The 24072-nt window shown below is 32.1% G+C and overlaps 1 protein-coding gene across 5 annotated transcripts in view; it reads left to right on the top strand.

Moving 5' to 3' along the window:
• The window catches only part of RNPC3 (RNA binding region (RNP1, RRM) containing 3), a 42995-nt gene that overhangs the window by 5151 nt on the left and 13772 nt on the right, over positions 1–24072 (top strand). Inside the window, exons 3-16 of one of the 5 annotated variants that reach the window (XR_005719479.1) lie at positions 1730–1848; positions 2742–2825; positions 3250–3361; positions 4707–4775; positions 6568–6710; positions 9562–9687; positions 12318–12469; positions 14372–14533; positions 15543–15637; positions 15725–15783; positions 17811–17943; positions 18641–18712; positions 19706–20416; positions 21240–21306. Coding sequence is in view for 2 of the 5 variants with exons in the window: in XM_040232195.1 (XP_040088129.1) it covers positions 1730–1848; positions 2742–2825; positions 3250–3361; positions 4707–4775; positions 6568–6710; positions 9562–9687; positions 12318–12469; positions 14372–14533; positions 15543–15637; positions 15725–15783; positions 17811–17943; positions 18641–18700 (1314 nt within the window). In the remaining 3 variants the exon portion in view is untranslated. Of the gene's footprint in view, positions 1–1729; positions 1849–2741; positions 2826–3249; positions 3362–4706; positions 4776–6567; positions 6711–9561; positions 9688–12317; positions 12470–14371; positions 14534–15542; positions 15638–15724; positions 15784–17810; positions 17944–18640; positions 18713–19705; positions 21311–24072 lie in introns of those variants that run through there. The other 4 variants (XR_005719478.1, XR_005719477.1, XM_040232195.1 and 1 more) reach the window with 4 other exon arrangements.

The following is a 24072-nucleotide window of genomic DNA, read 5'->3' as shown; positions in this document are numbered from 1 at the left end:
GTAAGGAGTAGTTAGATTCTAGATTAATTTGGAAGCAGAAGCAAATACCAATTTTTGATGGCTTGGTTATGCAACATGGGAAAGAGGTGTTAAGGGTTATTGAAAGATTTTTACATGAGTAAATGAAAGAAGGGAGTTTCCATTGAAAGTTTCCAGACGGGAAACATTTGAGGTGAGGGTGGGGAGAGAAGATTCAATTCCTGGAGTGTTAATTTAAAAATGTTTAAAATTAAGAGAAGCTATCCAGTAATTTGGATATATGTTCCTTGACTTAAGGACAGAGATTTTGGCTGAAATTATAAATTGGGAAATTATCTGCATAGAGACAGTCTTTAAATTTAGGGTACTGGATTAGATCCAAAAATAGATCTCTGGAGTATACCAACATTAAGAGTTCAAGACAGCATAAACCAAAGTGATTGAGGAGTAAAACACAATAAGCGTGGAAGAAAACTGTAGGGAAGTTATAATGTCTAGACTCCAAGGGAAGAACATGTATCAAGGAGAGAGTGATTGTGTTAAATACTATAAAATGAAGATTGAGAGTTGACCATTGGTGTGGCAGTACAGAATTTGTTTATAACAGGCAGTGTCAGTGGAGTGATTAAGGCATAAACCTGATTGGAATGAGTTTGAAACTGGATGGGAGGAGAGGAATTTTAGATAGAGGGCATAGATGTTTCTTGAGGAGCTTTACTGTAAGAGTAAGGGGAGGGAGAGGAAAGGGGGGAATAGTGATAAGTGGGATTAGTAGATGAAGAAAAAATACTTTTTAGGATGGGAGAAATCAGATTGTGTTTGTATGCTATTGTGGACAGTCCCGTAGAAGACAGAAAATTGGCAATGTAGGTAGGAACACACCCTGTACAGTTCCAGAAAGAAGAGGGGCTAGGATTTAGTATACAAGTGAAGTGAAGTGAAGTTGCTCAGTCGTGTTTGACTCTGTGATCCCATGGAATGTAGCCTACTAGGCTCCCCATCCATGGAATTTTCCAGGCAAGAGTACTGGAGTGGGTTGCCATTTCCTTCGCCAGAGAATCTTCCTAACTCAGGGATTGAACCCAGGTCTCTCACATTGCAGACAGTCACTTTACCGTCTGAGCTACCAGGGAAGCATATACAAGTCAACTAGATTTAAATAAGAACATGGATCGTTGATATGCGATAACAGATAGAAGGTAGAATATGTGGATTCAGAAGATGGTAGATGAGAAATCATGGTTTGGAATCCGAAGTTCTCATTTTGTAGCTTCATTTTTCTTAAAGTAGAAAGCTATATCCAAGGCTAAAAGAATGGGACAGGACTATCATGAAGAAGAAGGAAATAGTGCAAAATATTATCTTAGAGATTGGCAGAAAAAAATGAATTGAGAATGTAGTATGTAATTAGTTGGCTTCATTAAGGTTGCCCTCAGATTTCTGGTTGTGATTGTGAATTTAAAGTGAGACCAGCCCAGTTCATTATGTTTGTTTTTTTAAACATTTTCTGCTGCATTAGCACAGGTAAAGTTGGACTTAACCAGATCTTAGTTTTGCTAAGTGATTGGAAGTGATTGCCTAATGAGTAATGAAGGCTTGGCAGCCTGACATTAGAAATGGGTAAAAAATAGCCAAGGAAATGTTATCAGCATTAACAAAAAAAGTGTATAAATTACTTTATATGTGGTCTCTAACAGATAACTTAGGTACAGTTATTAATTATTTTACTCTTTTGTTCTTCCAACTGAAGGCATTGACAAGACTTCATCAACTGAAACTTTTGGGTCATACTTTAGTTGTTGAATTTGCAAAAGAGCAAGATCGAGTTCATTCACCATGTCCCTCTTTGGGCACTGAAAAAAAGAAAAGGTATGTAGATAGGTTTTCCTAGCCTTTTAAAAGTTTATTATTATTTTTTAATTTATTTAAAAAATTTTTTTAATTAAAAAAGTATTAATTTTTTAAGGAGTTGTATTGCTATTAGATTATTTTCAGACTAGCAAGTAAATAATCTGAAACAGTAAATAATTGTATCTCTCTACTAAATCTAGTACTTGAAAGCAATACATTTGTTTGTTCCTAATTATGCATTAGTAACCTGAGTATTGATTTAATATTAGGACTTAACCAGTGTGGAGTGAAAAGAGAGTAGGGTGAAAGCGTTCAACTATAAGTGGAGGGAAGGTAACTAGTATAAAGTCCTAATATATAACAAGGTATCGTTAATAGGCACAGCCTTGATTCCTAGCTGTAATTCTCTGTAGCTATATAACCTTTATAAATTGCTTTACACTAGTGGTTCTCATAGTACAATCCCTGCACCAGCTGCATCATCGAGAATCTTGACTGAAGGAAAGATTGTTCATCCTTAACCTAGTCCTACTGAATCAGAAATTTGGGTTGTTGGGGGTGGGGAGGAGGATAGGCCCCAGTGGTCTGATTTTTAAGAAACCCTTGCTAATGCACGTTAAAGACATTTGTGTGCCACTATTTTATACCTGTGAACTTCAGTTTTGGTGAGTGAGGGCTGTCAGTAAGATTCATCATACCATCTTTGTGTCGTTGCTATGAAGAATAAATGAAAACGTGTCTTGCCTTATATAATATCTGGAATTAGTTTTCTTTTGCATTGGTATTTACTTAATAGCTGAAAATTGTACTTTCGCAGCTGTTTTTATAATGCTGTGTTTGAAAAGATAGTGTCATTTTTGTCATTCTGTTTCTTCTATAGATAACATCAATTTTGACTCCATATTTCTTAGGTCTGATGATCCTGTGGAAGATGATAAAGAAAAGAAAGAACTTGATTGTTTAACCATAGAAAATGGAATTGCACCAAACCATGGGTTAGCATTTTTGTTTGTATTTCATTGTGTCTTTTGGTTTTATTTTGGATAGGTAGGTTTGTGTGTGTAGGGTATGTGTGTGTATGTTGTCAAATAAGATACTTTTAAAGGATATTTTAGTATATATAATGAAGATTTTTAGTGTGTTGATTAAACATATTGAGCATTAAGAGTTTGTCACTGAATTTGGTTCCATTAAAATGTTCAAAGTTGTAAGGTAAGCTCTGAAAAGAAATGCTGTATTCTATAATGCAGAGAGATGGCAACTTACTGTTTAAATGTAATCATTTAGATCTTTTAGGAACAGAGTACTCTTAGATTTACTGAATCATTTGAGCAATTTGTATGTTATTAGGTTACTTAAAATGAATTATTGATATGAATCTTACTAAAACACAATAAGCATTTTAAGTATTTTTTTTAGGCTGACTTTTCCTCTAAATTCGTGCCTCAAGTATATGTACCCACCACCTTCAAGTACAATCCTAGCAAATATAGTAAATGCTTTGGCAAGTGTGCCTAAGTTCTATGTGCAGGTAAGTACAATAAACATTTCTCAAAGTAAATACTTTCTCATACTTTTTAAAAAATAGTTGTAGTAAGCAGACTAATTGCTATAGGGGTGATTATATTTCAGAATTTTAAAGATGCCTTAGATTGGGCTGTTATAGTTAAGTACCATGATCTGGGCATTTTTTAAATAATAGAAAATTATTTCTCATAGTCTGGAGGTTGGAAGTTGTATTCCAGTGTGCCAGTAGTCAGGTTGGTAAGGGCCCTCTTCTGGGTGGAAGATGGCCATTTTCTCTTGGTAATCTTATGTAGCTGAAAGAGCGTGAGAGAGCTTTCAGTTTGCTTTTTTATGAGGTACACTAATCCCATTCATGGGAGTTCTACACTATGACCTAATAACTTCACAAAAGCCTCATGTCTTAATACCATACCATTACAGGTTAGGATTTAACATATGAATTTTTGAGAGGGATATAAACATTCAGTCCATTGCAGAAGGTAGTAAAAAAATTACTACATTCAAGTAAGGGTTTTTATAAACTATAGTGTAAAAATACTATGTTTATTATTAATAATACTAATAAGCATAAGCTAATTTGGGAAATGTAATTTCTGGTAATTCTTCATTACTTTAGCATATGCTTTTTCCTTTCTTAGAGGAAAAGATACAAAGAATCCCTCAATAAATCCTTAGAAATATTGACAATAAAAGATACTTTTAAGTACAAAATATAGATGATGATTTTCTTTATTATGCTTCTCTATGTTTCATAGTTCACAATAATCAAGGGAAAAAACACTTTAGTAAATTTCACATTGTAAGAATATGACATTTTTAATAATGAGAATGATATTTAATACAACTGATAAATATTTTAGGAAGGTTGGTTTTCTAAGATATACCAGTGCCTGAGATATACCAGTTTAGCCCTTTCCTGGTATTATAAAGGCAAGAAGTGATCCTTCCTTTGCACTAAATTAATCACTAGTATTATTGCAGGAGAAGGCAATGGCAACCCACTCCAGTACTCTTGCCTGGAAAATCCCGTGGACAGAGGAGCCTGGTAGGCTGCAGTCCATGGGCTCCCTAAGAGTCGGACACAACTGAGCGACTTCACTTTCACTTTTCACTTTCATGCATTGGAGAAGGAAATGGCAACCCACTCCAGTGTTCTTGCCTGGAGAATCCCAGGGAGGGGGGAGCCTGGTAGGCTGCTGTCTCTGGGGTCGCACAGTCGGACACGACTGAAGCGACTTAGCGGTAGCAGCAGCAGCAGTGTTATTGCAGAGTTTTTAAGTACACTATCAGATGTGAGTTGAATCATGATTTTTCTATTTGATTTCAAATGTTTTATCCCTTTTATTAAGGTGCTTCATCTTATGAATAAAATGAATTTGCCTACACCTTTTGGACCAGTTACTACCCGGCCTCCCATGGTAAGAAAGCTCTTGGAATTTTCAACGTTCAAAATTTCGCTTCTTGTGGTGAGATTATTGAGGCTAAATTGTACAAATGTTGTGCCAGTGACCTCTAACGTGTATTGAAAATGAAGAACAAATACAAAATTAACGTAATAAGAGTCCTGTGGAGAACTGAAAGTGGGAAAGAGCCAGAACTTTTTTTTTTTTTTTTTTAATTTTTTCTTTCTTGGCCATGCTATGCAGCATGTGGGATCTTAGTTCTGTGATCAGAAATTGAAGCCATGACCCCTGCAGTGGAAGCGTGGAATCCTAACCACTGAACAGCCAGGGAATTCCCCAGAATATTAAATCGGTGTTTTTGGTAATAGAGGCCATCATTTCTCTTAGGGTTATTCAGTCCTTTGAGCTAGAACATTGTGCTATCCTACAAGATAGTTACATTTAACAAGCTGAATTATCTAAAATTTACGTTTTTCTGGTTTTATTGCTAGTAAGTTACATTTGCAGAAGATAAAGGTTGATAATTTTTTTATTAGAATTTACTATGCAAATCTATCAATAATTTTGTTGGTAGGTTATATCTGCTCTTCAGTAATTTAAGCAATTTTATTATTTTGCTGTAATGCTCAGTACTTTGTTTTTTGTTTTTATTTTTTATTAATTGGAGTACAGTGTATAGTGCTGTATTTCAGGTGTGCAGTCACACCTAAATCAGTTATATTAATACATATATGTATAGCCCTCTTTTTTAGATTCTTTTCTCTATATAGACCATTGTAGGTTATTGAATGGTTTCCTATGCTATACAGTAGGTTCTTATGTATATTATATATAGTAGTGTATATGTGTCAATCCCAATCTCCCAATTTATCCCTCCCTCACTTCCCTCCTGGTAATCATAAGTTTGTTCAGATTCATGAGTGATTCTTAAGTCATGTTTGTAACTTTTATTTCTGTTTTCTAAATAAGTTCATTGTACCATTTTTTTAGATTCCATGTATAAACAATATCATATGATATTTGTCTTTCTCTGACTTAACTTCATTCAGTAAGATAGTTTCTAGGTCCATCTGTGTCACTGCAAGTGGCATTGCTTCATTCTCTTTAATGGCTGAGTAATATTCCATTGTATAAATGTCCCCTTATTACTTTTTTAGATAACAGCAATGAGAAATTATTTTAGAAGGCTAACAAATAGAAAATTTGCTTTTGTGTTGTGCATTTATTGCTTTTCTAATGTCTAGATTCGCTTCATAATTTTTCTTTGTAACTCTAAAACCTCAATGCCTGGCATGTTGCGAGGATAATAGTTAAAATTATACTAGCTGCTGTTAACAAAATTCAAATCTTAGTCACTTAACACAATTCAAATTATCCCTTGCTCATCCCAGGTTCATTCCAAAAGTAGGGCAAAATGGTGTTCTTTCCTGAATCACTAAAAAGATCCAAATTAATCTGCACTATGTGCATTCCCTGGTTGGTGAGGACGTTAACGTGCAGCCTGCAGATAAAGAAATGAGAGAGATTTATGTGTGGGAAGTCTTTATGCTTACCTTTTCATTGACTAAAACTCGGGTGAAATCTAACTGCAAGGGAAGTTTGGAACTGCAGCTAGGTGCCAAGGCAGAAGAAACAAGTTTTGTGATTGACTAAAGTCTACTAAGGCAAGTGTTCCATCAATATATGTTGAATGTGTAAAAGAAAACCATGAGGAATAGAGAAATGTAAGAATCATGTATCTGAATGTAAATAGTTTTCTAATCTGTAAACATCATAGATTACCATAGTATTTTTTGTTTTTACTTAGTATGAGGACTATATGCCATTACATGTACCTCTTCCACCTACATCTCCTCAACCACCAGAGGAACCTCCTTTGCCAGATGAGGATGAGGAATTATCTAGTAAAGAATCAGAATATGAAAGCAGTGATGATGAAGACCGTCAAAGGTATGTCATGTCAAATATTTGTGTAGATTCTAATAAACATAGAATATATGAATGAGATTCTCTTACTCTTCGTAAATTTTGCATATAGTTCTTCCTAATTCAGGGTCCTTAGCATTTGTCCATTTCCAGCTCCCCATCATACTATAGATTAAGGCCTGAGACTAGAAATCAAGGCCTAAGGAAAAGTTTTTGCATGATGAGTATTTTTTTTTACTGATCATGGTGTAAAATTGATGATCGTTTTTTATTGATTCTGTATTTGAGAACTTGCCCACTTGTTATAGTTTATTTATAACTTCAACGTCAGTAATTGCAGTGCTTTTACAGTCTTCTAGCAGACATGGGCATGTACAGAATGGTGAAAAATTTGAGTCATTTGACATGCACATCACTGATGAGGTAGAACAAAGTGACATTCTGTCTTCTTGTTTCAACTCTTACACTGTAAACAGGGGTCTTTTTCACTGTTTATATGTACCATGTTTTTCATATTTTTGTGCTGTTTGTTGTTGGTTTTGCTGTTTCAAATGCCCCCAGGTGTAGTGTTGAAGTGCTGTCTAGAGTTTCCAAAATTAAGAAGGCTGTGATGTGTTTTATGGAGAAAATTCTGTGTGTTAGATAAACTTTGTTCAGGCCTGAGTTATAGTGCTGTTGACTATGAGTTCAGTGTTATTGAATCAAAAATATATATTAAATAAGATGTTCTTAAAAGTAAACAAACATAAAACGAGGTATCTGATGATCAGTTGATGAATTGTGAACATGTGCTTGCAGGAACCTAATCATGAATTTCCTTTAGGGACAGTGATTCATTATTCACTAATTCAGTGTTTGCGAAGACCTTACAGAGCAAACTTAGGTTGTATTTCTGTTTTGTCAGTTTACTTCCCTGGACTTTATTTACCTCAGAGTAATTTCTAGAGCGACTTTATAGAATTTTATACAAGACTATTCATAATAATTACTGCAAATGAATTATTCTTTCACTGGTTCTTCTTGACGATCTACATATATTTTATTTAAAGCTTCTGGCAAAGAGCAATAAGTTGTTAATAATGTTCAGCAGAGCCTAAAATAGAAATTGCTAAACATTTTCTGTAGAGAGACAGAGTTCTGTTGTAGTGGGAAAGCACCAGTGGATGATACCTAAATGAACTGATGTTGCTATCTTCCAATAAAACTTTCTATTTAAAAATAAACAGACAGTGACTAGATTTGGTCCCTTGGCTGTAATTTGTCAACCCCTAGCCTGGAAGACCTATATAGGCAAATGGTGAGAATCATAGATACACACAGAAGCCACCAGATACAGAGGGAGTGTTTTGACAGGAGTCAGAATCCAAGCAGAGAATCTAGGCACCATATACAAGTAATCAGCAGCAATTTGACTGTTACTGAGCCATCATCCACTTGAGTAGTGTGGCTCCTTATACATTCTCTTTCTAGGGAAAGAGTTAAAAGTCAAAGCATAGGTGGGGTTAAAATGACCAAAATGGGAGTTAATAGAACGTCTGTCTTGAATAGAGATATTTATGAAGGCTGGCAGCTTTTGTTAGACTAATTTGTTGCTAAATAAAGAACAAAAAGTATTACAGTGGATTAATTAACCTCTGTAAATTTTATTTTCTTTATGAAAAAATGATAGTAATGAGAAATGTTTTATAGGCTGGCCACAACTGTTTTTGTTTTATTTGAATTTCCATTTAGGGATGTAGTGAGGAAGTCTGCAACTAATTCATCTCAAGTCATGAGAACAAAGCCTTTGAATGAACTAAGCTAAGCTCTGGTTTCATGCTTCTCTGTTATCTTTTGGAAATATTATAACACTTGCTACTATGTATTTGTCAGCAAATATTTATTGATTACTTACATAAAATATGCCTTGCACTGTTGTAGAGGCTTAGTATACTTTTGGTGAGCAATATATGAATATAGATATATGTTCATAGAACTGGATTTATTCATAAAATTTTTTGTTAAACTATGGTTTTTAAGAGGCTTTAAAAATTTGTAGAATATGTTTTCATTTTTTTCTTGCTTAAGGAAAAAGGGTTTAAAACTTATTTTAACTCTTTAACTACATTTTATTGTGCTTGTTTTCCAATTTCACAAATTTAACTCAAGAAGTAGAGCTGTGACTAATGGTTTTGAACTTGCTTTGTGGAAACATTGTATCTGATCCTGTGAAAGAGCCAGGAAAGACTAGAGAAGATCTATTCTAAATATTCATAATCATAACAGAGATAAGTTATATACAAAGTATCAATTGTCACCCCTTGGTTGATTAAGCTACTTTAGAGTATAATACTTGAAAACTCTGTTTTCAGGAACAGTGTAAGTTATCTTGTTTATATAAGGATGCTTTCCAACAATTATGCACAAAATATTTTTAACTTAAGTATTTAAGTCTAGGTTTTCTTTAATAATTAGAATATGAATCAAAATAATTTTACTATGTTTATAAGATCTGTTGACTATGCGTCAAGGCAAGAGCAGTAAAGTTACATAGATTATACTTAGTGTATCTTGTTTAACTTTTTGACACAAAGTACAGTCATTTATTTGGGCAACTAATAATTTTCTTAATAAAACATATCTTAAAACTTGACAAGTTGCAATTAAGTAAATTCCCAGTTCCTTCAAGCTAAGATGAAAATTGATCAAGGAGATTCATAACTTGAGCTTTTGTCAAATGAATTGTATCTTAAATTATGACTTAGAGATTCTACTGAAGCCATATAAATCATTTTATAATTTATAAGCTCAAATAAAAATTTAAGCTTAACAAAAACAATGGTAAATAACTGGGCTTTTACATAAATCTTTTTTACTTTTCTTTCCGCTAATGTAGAATGACCAAACTAATGGAACTGGCAAATCTTCAGCCCAAAAGACCAAAACCAATAAAGCAACGCCATGTGAGAAAAAAGAGAAAAATAAAGGATATGTTGAATATACCATCATCTGCTTCACACAGGTAGTTTTGTTTTAGATTATAGGGTAAGGGTTCTTTATATAATTTGTTTAATTGCTTAACTGAAATCATTTCTCATTCTTTTATCAGTCCATTTCGTTTACCAATGATTTCTTATTTGCCAAATTCACAAGTATCCCTAATTTTCTCAAAGTTGACCAGCATTTGATACTATTGACTATGCCAGGTTTCAAAATTGTCCACCTTTAATTTTTTTGTTTCTCATATTTAACTCCATCTCTTCCTCTTTTTCTTCCTACTTTTTTCTTTTATGACTTTCACTCACTCACTTACTTGCTTTTTAAGTATTGGATTCCATATATTCCTGTCTGTGGTCATTTTCCCTTCATATATTTTTACTACTTGTTAATATCATTAGTTTTTATGATTCACCTATTGTAGCTGATAGATTCCAAATCTCCATCTCTAGATTTAAACTCCTGAGTTTTATTTCCAGTTTCCTGTTTGTATACTCAATGTCTTATATGCACTTAAGGTATTATTCAAAGCAAAATTAATTTACTTTCATTATGTCTTTCTCTTCCTGTACTGACAGTTTTGATAATGGCATCACCAGTGTGCTTATATGAAAGTTTGTTAGTTTTTCCTAACTTCACTACCTGATATCAAACATTTTTTTGCTTCAGAGTACCCTAGCAGGTAAAAGTTGACATGGTTTAGCACACAGGACCCACCTTTAAATATTTATTAAATGTGTGAAAAGTTCTATGCTAAATATTGTGGGGTTTAGAGCATGCTTCCAAAGCTCAGAGCTACCTTTTCAAACAGTGAGTTAATAGTCTTATGGGCAGGTAAAACATATGCACAGATGACTATTGTATTAGCAATTACAATATTAAATGATATAACAAGATGTAACTGAGAATGAAAGATTGTGAGAAAGGAGAAATCACAGCCAGTTAAGAAATCTGCAAAGACTTTAAGACAGAGGAGACAGTTTGAGCTGGGCTTGAAGGAGGAGAGGCAAAAATGAGTCAGGGAAGAGAGATGCAATTTGAATAAAAAAGTACATTTCCAGAGGTAAGGCAATTTGGTGCGTAGGAATAGAAATGATGAAAGGGAAAGCTAGAAGGATGTGGAGATACCTGCCTTAAATGTTATGTAACGATATTTGAGTACATTGAAGGAGCCGTTTTGATACATTAAAAAATTAAAAATTTCTCTCAGATTTTATCATCTTACAGTAAGCTTTCAGGAAATATACTGATGTGGGGTAATGACCAGGGCAATGAATATGAAAGAATTTTATTAGATATAAATTAACTTCCCAGAATGTCTTTGTGTTAGAATAGAGAAATTGCCAATGAAATAGTGTTTATTACTGTGTATTTTGTTTGAATTGTATTATATCCCTTTTGACTGATTATCTGACATTTTGCATTAACAATTTTTTTTTAAAATTATGGTAGAAATTATTAGCCTGTTTGCCATGGATTTCTGTGTACTTAAATATCTTAATGAAAATTGCCATTAATTACAGTTTTAATTCTGTTCAGCTTTTCTACAAGGTAAATTTCCTTTGAACTTGTAAGTAACTTCATAAATTGAGAAAAGTTTGTTAAAATGATATTTTTACATTTTTAAAGGAATGGGTCTTTAATCTTTGGATTTTTTAGAATTATTTTCTCATGTTAAGTGTACATATTATGATGCATATTTCCCACCTATGTATGTTTTGACACCACAGTCCCATGCTTTTAATCTCTATAACAGCACCAAACAATTAAAAACTAATATAGTTGACCCTTAAACAACATGCATTTTAACTGTGTGGGTCCACTTGTATGCAGATTTTTTCAGTAAATACTACAGTACTACATGATCCGAGGTTGGTTAAGTCCATAGATATGGATCCATGAATACAGAGGAATCATGGATATGGAATGTTGATGAAGTTATATACATACAGGTTTTTGACTGCTGGGGTCAGGGCCCCTTACCTCTTGAGTTGTTCAAAGGTCAGCTGTAATGTGAACCAATTAAATTTTCCAGTGACTACATTAAAAGATGAAATTAATTTTAATAATGTATTTTATTTAACCAGTTATACCTGAACAGTTATTTCAAAATACAATTAATATAAAACATTGAAATGTTTTACATTTCTTTTTTTCCACACAAAGTTGTCAAATTCTGGTGTATATTTTGTACTTAGAACATAAGTACAGATTAGAACATAACCAAGATTTCAAGTGCTTATTAGCCACATGTGGCTTATGGCTACTCCATTGGCCAGCATAGATTTATTATATGTAGTATATAGAATACAGTGTATAAAATGCTTACATTACACATAGAATGAACTTTTTTGCATATTGGCCAATATCCTGACATTTAGAATCAATAGTCCTAAAGTTCTATCTCTTGTCATTTACTGACTGACTTTATGCAATTATTTAACATCCTTTAATCTCAAACTCCTTACCTGTCTAAACTAAGAATTTAATAATATCCATATGAGAATAGGATTTTTGAAGTATTAAATGTAAGTTACTTTGTTCAGTGCCTCTAGGGTGTTTTATTAGCTTTTTAAATTTAAAGTTAATATGAAGTAATGTTTTCCTCAAAATTGTTTGCAATTACAAAGTAATGCTATGATTGTTTATAAACAGCAATTTACATCCAGTGTTGTTACCTTCGGATGTATTTGACCAACCACAACCTGTAGGTAATAAAAAAATTGAATTCCATATATCTACTGACATGCAAGCTGCATTTAAGAAAGATTTAGAAAAGCAACAGTATTGTGAAGAAGAAAATTGTGGTAAGCATATTCTAATTCTTTAACATGCTATGTAAAAATTTTTCTCAATCAGTTTTTTGTATTAGAATTAAATTTTATATGCTTCTGTTTTTAGTATTTGTGACTATATTTAAAATGTGCAATTAGGTCTTCCTGAGTGTCATGGAATACTATTCATTTTAAGCTTTTTAAATAAAACTAAAATTGGTGCTAAATGTGTTACCTTTTACTAGTAAGGAACTCTAGGGTGAAATTTAGTCTGGTTTTTGCTGATGTTTATTTACTCAAAAAATATGTGTTTCTTGTATTGAATCATTTTTCATTGCTTACTAAATGTGTGATGCTCTGTGGTTTTATTAGTACAGTTGAATTACTGGTTAGGAAAACAAGCTGAAATCTTTTGTAGATTCAGTTTTTTTTAATCCAAAAGACACAGAAGGTTGTTAAACAATATACCATTCTTAAGTTTAAAGATAATATACTGATATTATAGATTTTTTCCTGCTTATTTTAAACATTATTTTGATATTATACTACAGTGGCATTTCTTTATTCTTCTAATTTTTAAATTTTAGAAATAATACCAGCCTATAGAAAGTGTAATCAAAACAAAAGCCTGTGAAATTTTAAGAAGTTAACACCTCAAACCCCACTTTTCCCTATTTGACTACTTAGAGATAAGCATTGTTAGTAATTTGATATTAAGATAGTCTTTCCAGATCTCATCCTATGCTTGTGTATAAACATTTTATTTTCTCTCTTTTTTTAAAAATAATCATCATAGGTTACTTTTGAGGCTGCATTACACTCCATGGTAGAGTTATGTCAATATTTCATTAAATTCTAATGATAGAAGTTGAGGTTTTTGTTTTTTTATTATTACAGAAATGCTGGTATGTACATTTTTGTACATATATCTTTAAAAGCCCTTGTATGAATATAGGGTAGAGTTCTAGTAAGTGTTGCAGATGTACTGAATGAATAGGTAATTTTAAGTCTTGTCTCTCTAATGGTAGTGAGAACATGTTGCCTTTACAGATAGCTCATTTTTTTGTTTCAGTGTCTGTATTTGATGGCTAGTGACGCTTTGACACAAATTTCTTATTTTTTAAGCATAATTTACTCAGACTTAGACCTTATTGAGGGGCGTGGCAGTCATCCCATTCTGCATCAATGTAGAATAATGGTGAATAAACAATGAAAACAGTTTTAAAGGTTCTTTTCTTCCTGATGCCTTCAGGCCACAGAAGATATCTTGAAACAATAGTTTTTCAACATTAGGAGACTTTTAAGATCGTAAATGTGGCATGCAAATGTGGCATGTTTGCATCATTTTCATAGCTTTTTTAAGGTTTTGTTTGCCTTTTTAGGTAGTATAACGGAATTTTTCTACTGCATGTTTAATCCTGTCCTTTCCAACCCTCTACCCCAAATCAGTTTAACTTTCACTAAATCTAAAATTGATGTTTTCTGAATGAAATTCATTATATTGCTATGTTGTGAATTAAAAATTTATAATGATTTTAATTTTCCTAATTGAGTAAGTCTGCAAATACATATTTTTCCTGACCTCTTGTAGGACAATCATTTGTATTGACCTTTTTTTTTTTTTTTTTTATGGTGGGGAGAGGTATAATGGATGGATTTTTTTTTTAAGTATCCTCAAATGGAAGTGTCTTTTTTTTATGATTTTCATGTTACAGTGGCAGAGTTAAATAGTGATGATAAAAACCATATGGCCTGCAAAACCTAAAATATTTACTGTTTGAACCTTTATAGAAAAAGTTTGCTCACCCGTTTCAAAGCATTGAGAAAAACACCAAAGAGGTTTAGTGTTAGAAGATACCTTAAAAATTAAAAATGGAGAAGAAAAACCATTTTGAAGGGGAGATTTTTAATGGCTAATGTCAATGTTAACTCTAGACTTACCTGCTACTGAAGCTGATGCATCTAATATAGGATTTGGAAAAATCTTCCCCCAACCAAATTTGAACATCACAGAGGAGATTAAAGACGACTCTGATGAAATGCCATCAGAATGTATTTCTAGAAGGGAGTTGGAAAAGGGCAGAATTTCTCGAGAAGGTAATTTCATGAAATAAACCAGAACTTACTTTCTATTTTACATTTCTTTGGCCTTTCAGAAGCAAAACAAATCTCTTCATGTTATTTACCTTAACTAAAGCATATACTTCAAGACATATCTTCAGTTAAATCATCACTTGGTTTTTAGTGCTCATACTTTATAGGGAAGAAAGTGTTGCTCAATACAGTGTTCCCAGAGTATATTTGTTTGGAAGAATGTTTTCATTTCTGAGACTTTTATATGACATCTTAAGTCAGTGTGACCAACATTCTGGAATTCTGTACTCAAGATACAGTTGATAGACCATCACAATACTGTGTCTGAGATGTATGCAAAGCAGTTGTTTGTCTAAAAATATAGTTTTAACTCTTTGGTAATTAAAAGCCTGTGTTTATGAATTTTATATCCTAATACGATAGTTTCTTACTTCTAATGGATTTTTCCTGTTTTAGTATACTTTAAAATATTTAGGGGTTTTAGATTGACATGTGACACATAATTTCATAATAATTGGAAACAGACTTCCAAATAGCATTTTTGCTTCAACATCTAGTTGTCAGGAACACATTTCAAAGACTGAATAGAAATAGCTACATAGGGATTCAGAACCCACAGTTTGTCTGAAATACTTGATAATTACATTTTGAGTAATTTATTTTACATTTGAATATATTGGTGTCTGGTACGAAAATAACACAGATGTTTGATAGTATCTTTATTTGCTCAGTCTTTCAAATAACTTAAAGTTAAGCTTTAATAAAAATATTTTATTGGATACATTTTAGTAATTCTAGATGCCTGAATTTTTTTAACTTATCACTTTAGATTCTTAATGGGTATTTTTATACCATTAGTAACATTGTCATTAATTTCTATGATTTTAATATTTTCTTAATGCTTATTTTGTCTATTTAGCAGTTATATTTGATTTCTGTTAAATTTTTTCTTCAAAAAATTGATGAAGCTGTCTTAATTTTGTATCCTTGTCTTGCTTTGTTTTTATGTAAGAAATGGAAACACTTTCAGTTTTTAGAAGTTACGAACCTGGTGAACCAAACTGTAGAATTTATGTAAAGAATTTAGCTAAACATGTTCAGGAAAAGGTAAGTTGAAATTTATAAATTGGTTTTATTTTTTTGCATGTTTTCCCCTCATTTTCCTTATTAGTCTTTTCTTTGTTGAAATTCCAGGACCTTAAATTTATTTTTGGAAGATATGTTGACTTTTCATCAGAAACACAACGGATAATGTAAGTGGCATGTATATTCTCAAATTTTGTTTTGTTTTTAATCTGTTAGAAATTAACCCTTTTTAAATATCATATTCCCTTTAGTGATAAAAATTATATGAAGAAATTGCTCATATCTGTTGCATAATTAATCTTTCAGACATCTAGATCAGGATTCAGCAAATTTCTTTTTAAATGAAGAGAGTAAAAATTAAATATTTTTATATTAAAATATTACAGTGCCTGTTGCAACTACTCAGTTTTGTCTTTGTAGCTTGAAAGCAGCTCTAAACGATACATAAATGAATATTAATGACTGAGTTCCAATAAAACATTATAGAAACAGGCTTCATCATAAAGTCTAGGCTTCTTTCCTAACCCTAAAGCAGTGGTTCTCAAACTTTAACCTGCCTAAGAGTTTAGTAAAACCATTTCCTTGGTCCATCCCTAGAAAGTTTGGTTTTCTAAGCTGCGATAGGATGGATGAATTTGTGTCTCTAAAAAGCCCATGGATGCCACAGCTGCTGGTCCAAAGATTAGATTTTGAAAACTAGTGTTTTAATGACTAAACCAGGAGTTTATGATACTAAAGCCAAGTGTTTTAGATTCTTCCTGTAGTGGTGGTAGCTTCCCTTCTTTCAGTTGGAAAGACTTGAATTTTATGAGTGCAAAAGAGAAGGATATGATTGTAAATGATTTAAAAGGTAATGTTTGAAGTTAGAATTTCATTCTTTGAAATTTTATAATTAGTTAACTCTAAAATGTGTATGACCTTGGCCATATAAATTAGGAGTAAAAATTAGAAAATGTAAGGAGGGAGACTCTTGAATGGAAGTTAGATAGAGAAGAGACTAATTAATGTAAAATTAATATTTTAAAATCTTAACCTGGGAATGTACTTCTTTATATAAAGCATGCACTGTGTTTTAAAAATGTCCATTTATACTCATTAGTGGCAGATACCTCTTTTTATTGGGATACCAAAAGTTTTATTTTGCTGGATGTGCAAAATGATAACCCTTGTTCCTGTTGTTGCCTTTGTATAAGCGGAAAAAATTTAAAAATATATGTGTGTGTGTGTATGTAAATGTGTGTATGTCACACACAAATGTATTGTGTTATTGTGTGTGCCTGTATATATATGCATATGTGTGTGTTTGTCTATATATGTGTGTGTGTGTATGTACACGCCATGTTTATGCATCCTTTCTATTTCCAGTATTGCCTCCCAGTAGCATTTGAGAGGAAAAATAATTCTGTATTGAGAAATTGTACACATCAAAATGATAAAAACTAGTCTTGTGAATTTTTTAGAAAAACATTTAACTGCACATTTTGATTCTTAAAATTTCTTTATATGCTTTTGCTAGTCTCATAGACTAAATGCTAGGCAGTATTTTAGTTGTAAATTATAGTCTGTTTTTTAAGTAGTTTAGAGTATAGTTTCCTCCCCTGAATTGTTGACAGGTGAATACAGTAGGGAATAATAGACTAACTTGGAATGCAAAATCTGGTTAGTATTTTTGGCCCTAACTTTAGCTATCAGTATAACACTGAAGAATTGACTCAATCTCTGTACACATTGTCTGTAAAATGGTGATTTTTGACTAGGTGATCAATAAGGTCCCTTTCTCCTCTGAAATTCATGTTACTTTTCTATAGTTTCTGTCAACCCTTTTATCTTGGTTGTATAGTTGTTTCTGTCACTTGAGTAAACAGTATTAAGTTGGCTGCATAAAACGTTTAAAAAAGAGAGATGAAAGGAAAACTTACTTTTATAGTTGCAAGTAATATGATTTTTTAAACTCATACATACTTTTATGATAGCTAAAAAATGATAACATCATCAAACATATTAGCTATTTATGAAAACAATTTTAAAACAATATAAAATATAATTTTAGAAAGGCTAAATAATGTGCTAATCAGATAGTAGAGTCATTTTTACTCTGAAATAGCAGAATTTTAACTTAACACATTCCCATTCACTTCATCAGAATTCTTTGACATTCTTCAAGTCAAAACATTCTTTCTTCCTTGACTTCTAGGTTTGATATACGCTTGATGAAAGAAGGTCGCATGAAAGGACAAGCTTTCATTGGACTTCCTAATGAAAAAGCAGCAGCCAAAGCATTAAAGGAAGCTAATGGATATGTTCTTTTTGGAAAACCTATGGTGGTTGTATCCTTCAAATTAGTTGGTTTCAGATTGAGTTTATAGCAGTATGGGTATAGTTGAAGCTAATTTTTATATTATGCTTTGGAAATCTCAACAGCTTGCATTCCAGCTTGAAAATATTCAGTTATAATATTTGTAATACAAACATTTGAGTCAGATGACAATGTTATTTAGATTTTTATTGGAAAATTAGCATACTGAGTCTATTAAAATCCAGCCAAGTCTAAACATTTTATTTAATACTTAAAATATATATACTTATGCTAAACCAAAAATAATACAGTATCCAGAAGTACATTAGAATGCTTAAAAGGAAGATATGATTCATTGTAGTTCAATTTTATATTTTATTGTATTGTAATTCATATTTATATTTAAGAATTTTAATAACAATGTATCATTGATTAGCCATCGTGCTTTCCACAGTTAATGCAATTTCAAACTAGAAATTAGTGGAATAAATGAAGGAGCAGAGGTATAGGTCTAAAAAATGACTATAAAAGAAAGGGAAAATTTTTTGCTTCTCCCCAGATCATAGACAACTAGGAGGCAGTCAAGAAATACTGACGAATGACTGAGTAGGAAGACAAATAGAGAAATTGAAAACTCTGCTCCTATCCTACATTAGGATGTTCTTGATAATTCTTTAGAAAAGATTCCTTTCATGTTTGTGAAGGAAACCTTAATTTTTAAATATTAGCAATTTGCTCGATCTGCTAGACCAAAACAAGATTCTAAAGAAGGAAAAAGAAAGTGTTAAAAATTAGTAAAGGTAAGTGTGGCAATAACATACTAAAAGGACAAGACTTTCTTGAGAGAAAATTAAAAAAGGATAACAGCCTGAGTAATGTTTTTAAAGGATCCATCACTCTGACTGTCTAACTATGCTGTTAATTTTCATTAAACTTCACAATTATGCAATAAAGTTCATTTGAATGTAAAAAATTAAATTTGGAGAGAATGAATTTTATAAGGGCAATGTATCTTTATTAATTTACTTTCTTTTCTTAGAAAAAAGCAGTACTTCTTAAATTTTAACGTGTATTATAATCACCTAGAGAGCTTGATAAAACACAGATTACTGGGTTTCCTCTAACCCCCACACAAAATTTCTGATTCAGTAGGTCTGCAAGGGTGTTTGGCCTTGGGTAATCAGTTTTCCTAGTTTTCCTGTGAATAAGACATTTTCTAGAATACTGGACTTTTTAATGCTAACAGTGGGAAGATGTCTGCCAAGTCAGGACAAGTTGGTTACCCTTGGTGGGACCTGAGAATTTGCATTGCTAATTACTAATTGTCCTCCTCACAGAAATATGTCCATATTTTTTGGAATGAAGTATTTCAGCTTTCAAATAAGTAATTTTAATTCATAATTAAGTAATTTGATAATTAAAAATGATAAAATGAAGCATTTTATGTCAACATTGATTTAAGAAAGATGAATGGAACTATATTCATTTTGTTTTAAATCTTTCTGCTTTAGAATAATGGAAGAACATGAGTAAATGGGCCAAAGTTACTGATGGTTAAGCTGAAAAAATTATATAAAGAAAGTTATGCTAATGTTTATTCCTTTTGGGAGACACCCTGAATATTTGAATTTTGTAGTAAAGTATCTATACTGGTATAGTCAGACGTCTTACAAATACTTTCAAAGAACAGATGAAAATAAACCATTTTCTATGTGTGTTTAAAAAAGATTATTTGTAAATCTAACATCAAATATGAGAAAAAAATTAAACTGCATTCTGCTGTTCTTCTTTAGAAGCATCCCTGCGTAAATACTGCTGTAATACTGTCATACAAAGTGTATCCTTTCTTGTCGTATCCTTTTGGGGCAGTGTTTTTTTATTTTCCTAGAAGTGTTTTGTCTCTCCCCAACCCACTGATCCAGCTTATGCAATCATTTTTTTTTTTTTTTTTACAATGTACTGAAATTATTTCTAAAATTATCTGTGTTGATTGAACACATCTTTTATGTGGTTTTTAGATTTGTTGCTGAATTTTCTATGCTATCCTTTAGGTTATGTAGTTTTTCCAGAGAAAGTTAGTGAATCAGGTCAACTTATTTACGTGGAGAATGGATACATTTGCTTTAACACAGATTTTATTCTTGCCTCTTCTATTTATATATTTTCTAAGTCTAATTCAGTAACATAAATGCTTTCTCTTTCATGATGTATGTGGTTTAGGCATTCTGTATAACCTCTTATAAAATTTGGGGAAAAGGGTTCCCCCCTCCATAAAAAGTACATATGTTGAAATTTTAAATAACTGAATTTCAGTATGAATTCCAAATAAGAGTAGCAGACATCTGAGGTTTTATTATTGAAATCTCCTTTGAGATAGCAAGTAGAAGTATCTTTTTTCCCTTTCATTTTCTAAACAAAATAAAAAGATTAAGAAAAGAGTAACAGAGAGGAGAAGACATAAAGTTGACTCAGGGTAGCACAATAAGTGGAAAGAAACAGTTCTGGTAGGTATGTAAGAGCAGTGGTTTCCAGACCTGTTGATAATCAGAACTGCCCAAACAGTGGTTCTCAATTTGGCTGCATATTAGAATGACTTGCAGAACTTTAAAAAAAAAAGAAAGAAAAATAATAAAGTAAAAAGTATGTTGCTTGGGTTTCTTCCCAGAGTTTTGTTTTAATTGGCCTAGATTTCTGCATGGATATCAATATTTTCAAACCTCACCGAGTATTGGTTCTAATGTGCAACCAAGGTTGAGAACCACTGAGGAAGGATTTTTATACGTTAAGATTCCTGGACTCTATCCTAGAACTGATAGATGAGAATCTCTGGAATTAGGACCAAGAATCTAATTTTCCCTTATTAATTGTAAGGACTGACCAATTTGAATACTGCTTTGTTACATTAAACTGATTACATGGATCCAAGACATCGTTCTAGCCATCTAAACTTTTATTAGTAGGAAAAAAATACAGCATTGGAGTCTTTGCATCCCTTTTCTTACTAATCCTACTAATAGTAGGATTTTCTTACTAAATCATGCTAATAGTACTATGAAAACAGTGCAAAATTCCGTTGTTAATCATTATCACTCAAAGATACAAAAAGCAGGAGATATTGAAGTTGCTGTTGCTTTTTTCTATTGGCACAGTTAAATATTTTATTTTTTATGTTATAAATCAGTTTACATGCTGTTAGATAATTAAAATTTTGTTGCACTGACATGATTCACTAATTTTCCAAATATCAATGTTCTAGCTTTTAGTTGTTTTAGAACTAGTGAACTGTTTAATAATCATTATTTTTAATGAATTTTTATGGTGTTTTAGGTTCCTTTATCTCTCAAGTACTTTCCACCTTTGTGGAGATGAAGTTGACCATCTGGACTATGGAACTGTGCGTAATAGCTTTTAAAGTGTATTTAAAAATTAAATCTATATGCATTTAAATCAGTTTATTAGAGATCTATCACATGTATTTTAATCATCTTCCTCATATAATAAATTATTTTCTTTCCAATTAAAATAATGATCTTAGTTTTTCTTTATATATTAAGGAAAGTATAATTTGATAATTACATAAATTTTTTATCAAGTAATTTTACAATACTAAATATAAATTTTCTTTTATGGTTACAAATATTGCCCTTTTTCATTCTTACTTGTATACTGATGCATTTAATATTTTTTCATAGTAATCTTATTTTTTAATAATTATTCTCAGAGTAGTTTTACTTGGTTGAGTTTTGATGATTTTTTTTTTTTTTTTTTTTTAACTTTACAATTCTGTATTGGTTTTGCCATACATTGACATGAATCTACCACGGGTGTACATGCATTCCCAAACATGTGTTCCCAAACATGTGTTGTTGATTTGATTTTGTTTTTTCTCTTAAGTGGTGGGGGATTTTTCACAGGTTAGGGAATTTGTATTTGTGCCCTAACAGTTTTCCATTGTTGTGTCTCCCAGTGTATCAGAATGTCACTCAGTGGTATAAATGTTTCCTATATAAAATTATTCTGTTCCCTTAGTAAAATTAATTTCAGCTGTATGTTAAGTAGGAAACATGGATATGTTTTAATGAATTTGTTCTGGTTGATACTCTTCTGTGAGTATGTAGTAACAGTTTTACCTTAGAGTCATTTAGATCTTTATTGGAATGATCTTGTGTATCACACCTTCTTCCGTTTTACTCATAACTTTGTGAAGTAAGGTAAGTGAAAAGTTTAAAGGTAGCAAATAGAAGAATGGAGATTTGAACCCTGAAACAATCTAATATTTAGATGTCAAGTGGTAAGAAAACATGACTAAGAGTAGATAAACCCAAGTGAAGAAAGAAGCCCAGCTAGGAAGGAGTGATTAAATATGTTAGGTCTGTTGATGATGCAAGAAGGATGAGTTCTGAAGACAACTGTTAAGGAGTCTTGCTTTCTGAGGGAATAGTGAAATGGGTTGTTAATATAGGGGGATATAGTATCAAGAAGGTTTTGTTTTTATTTGATACAGATTGAAAATATAGCAGATTTGTATGGTCTAATGTAGTAGAGAAAAAACAGAGACATGATGCAGGAGTGAGAGGAATGTCACTGGAACCATAGATACGGTGTATAAATAGAAGGGTTAGTTTTAAAGATGGGTGTGTAAACAGTTCATTAATAGCAGTCGAAGGAAGGACAGATTATAAAGATCTAGATATTTGCAGTTTGGTATATCTAATGGGAGCATATAAATTTTTTGTTGTATTTTCTCAGTAAATAGGAAGCAAGGTCATGAAGTAGAGGGAATAACTCTTGGGGAAAAATGGATTGAGCAAAGAAGATATAATATAGATATTTAGGGAAGTGAGAAAAAGATGCTTAGAAGGATTGCTGGATATTACTTAAAAAGTGCCTACTTGAAGTCCATGGTTGTTAATTTAACTGAGATCAGTCAATGTGGTTTTGTGTTTTTCTCAATTTAGCCTTTGTACTGCTATTGAGTAGACCAGTCAGATTTTTAAAGTTGGTATTTTCTCACATGAATATAACAAAAAGGGAGAAGGGGAAAAGTGTTGACATAATCAAAAGAATGATTATGAAGGAGGGACATGGAAAGTAATATGGTAATGAGCAAACTGAGAAAACGGAGTTTCAGGCACAATGGAGAAATGGTATGATCCATTGAGACTGCAGTGTGGTTGAAGATGAGTTGTTATTTCTTAGAGGTAGGAAATTTGGGAGGTTGAAATAGAGTAAGGGACTGAGATTGAAAATATTAGAGCACAGTAATTAGTGACTTCTAGAATGTGAGTATGGTAGTTGAGTGAACGTGAGGTTATGGAAAGAGATGAATTTAAGAAATTGAGAAACTTGCATATCAAAAGGATCATATGCGTTTTTTGAAATTATCATTAATTATGATAGGAGTAGTGAGCCAAAAGTTAAATTATTCCTTGGAATGTATAAATTTGTCAGGTTTATGACAGTGCACTCCAGTATTTGTGCCTAGAGAATCCCATGGACAGAGGAGCCTTGAGGGCTACAGTTCATGTGGTCACAAAGAGTTGGACACAACTGAGTGACTAACACAAACACTACCAAAAATGAATTTTTCTTAATATCAACCTAAATAAAACCCTGGAATACCTATCCTGCTCTAGTGTTGAGAATTTCACCCTTAATAGTTCACTGAAAAATAGCGTTTTAAAGTGGTTTTACAGGTATAGGTTCAAAATTCAAATGTGTCCATGCCTTAGTTGCTTGATGGCTTTTTTTTTTTTTTTTTGCATTTTCCATAGGAGTAATAAAAATGCCTAACTTGGGATTGTTATAAAGTTGATTAGATGGATATAAAATACTTGTGCCTGGTTGTGTGTGTGTGTGTGTGTGTGTGTGTATATATATATATATAGAGAGAGTGTGTCACATTTTCAATAAATATAAGCTCTCATAGTGGTGGTTGTGATTCTCAACTCACCCTGATACTGAAGGTGATAAAAAATTCTGAGATTTTCAGTAAAAATTCAGTCATCTTTCCACCTTGATTATCACTGAGATGCCCAGATTCTTCCTTGCCACATCTAGGGAGCAAGAGACTATTTGAAAAGTTTAGGATCTTTGGTGTCTAGAAATTATGGAGATGAAGTACTTACATAGCAAGAGCCCAAATAGCTAGTCTGTCATT

Source organism: Oryx dammah, unplaced genomic scaffold (assembly GCF_014754425.2).
Source record: "Oryx dammah isolate SB20612 unplaced genomic scaffold, SCBI_Odam_1.1 HiC_scaffold_28, whole genome shotgun sequence".
Lineage (NCBI taxonomy): Eukaryota > Metazoa > Chordata > Mammalia > Artiodactyla > Bovidae > Oryx > Oryx dammah.
The sequence above is the reverse complement of the archived record's forward strand: the minus strand, read 5'-3'. Positions and strand labels throughout refer to the sequence as shown.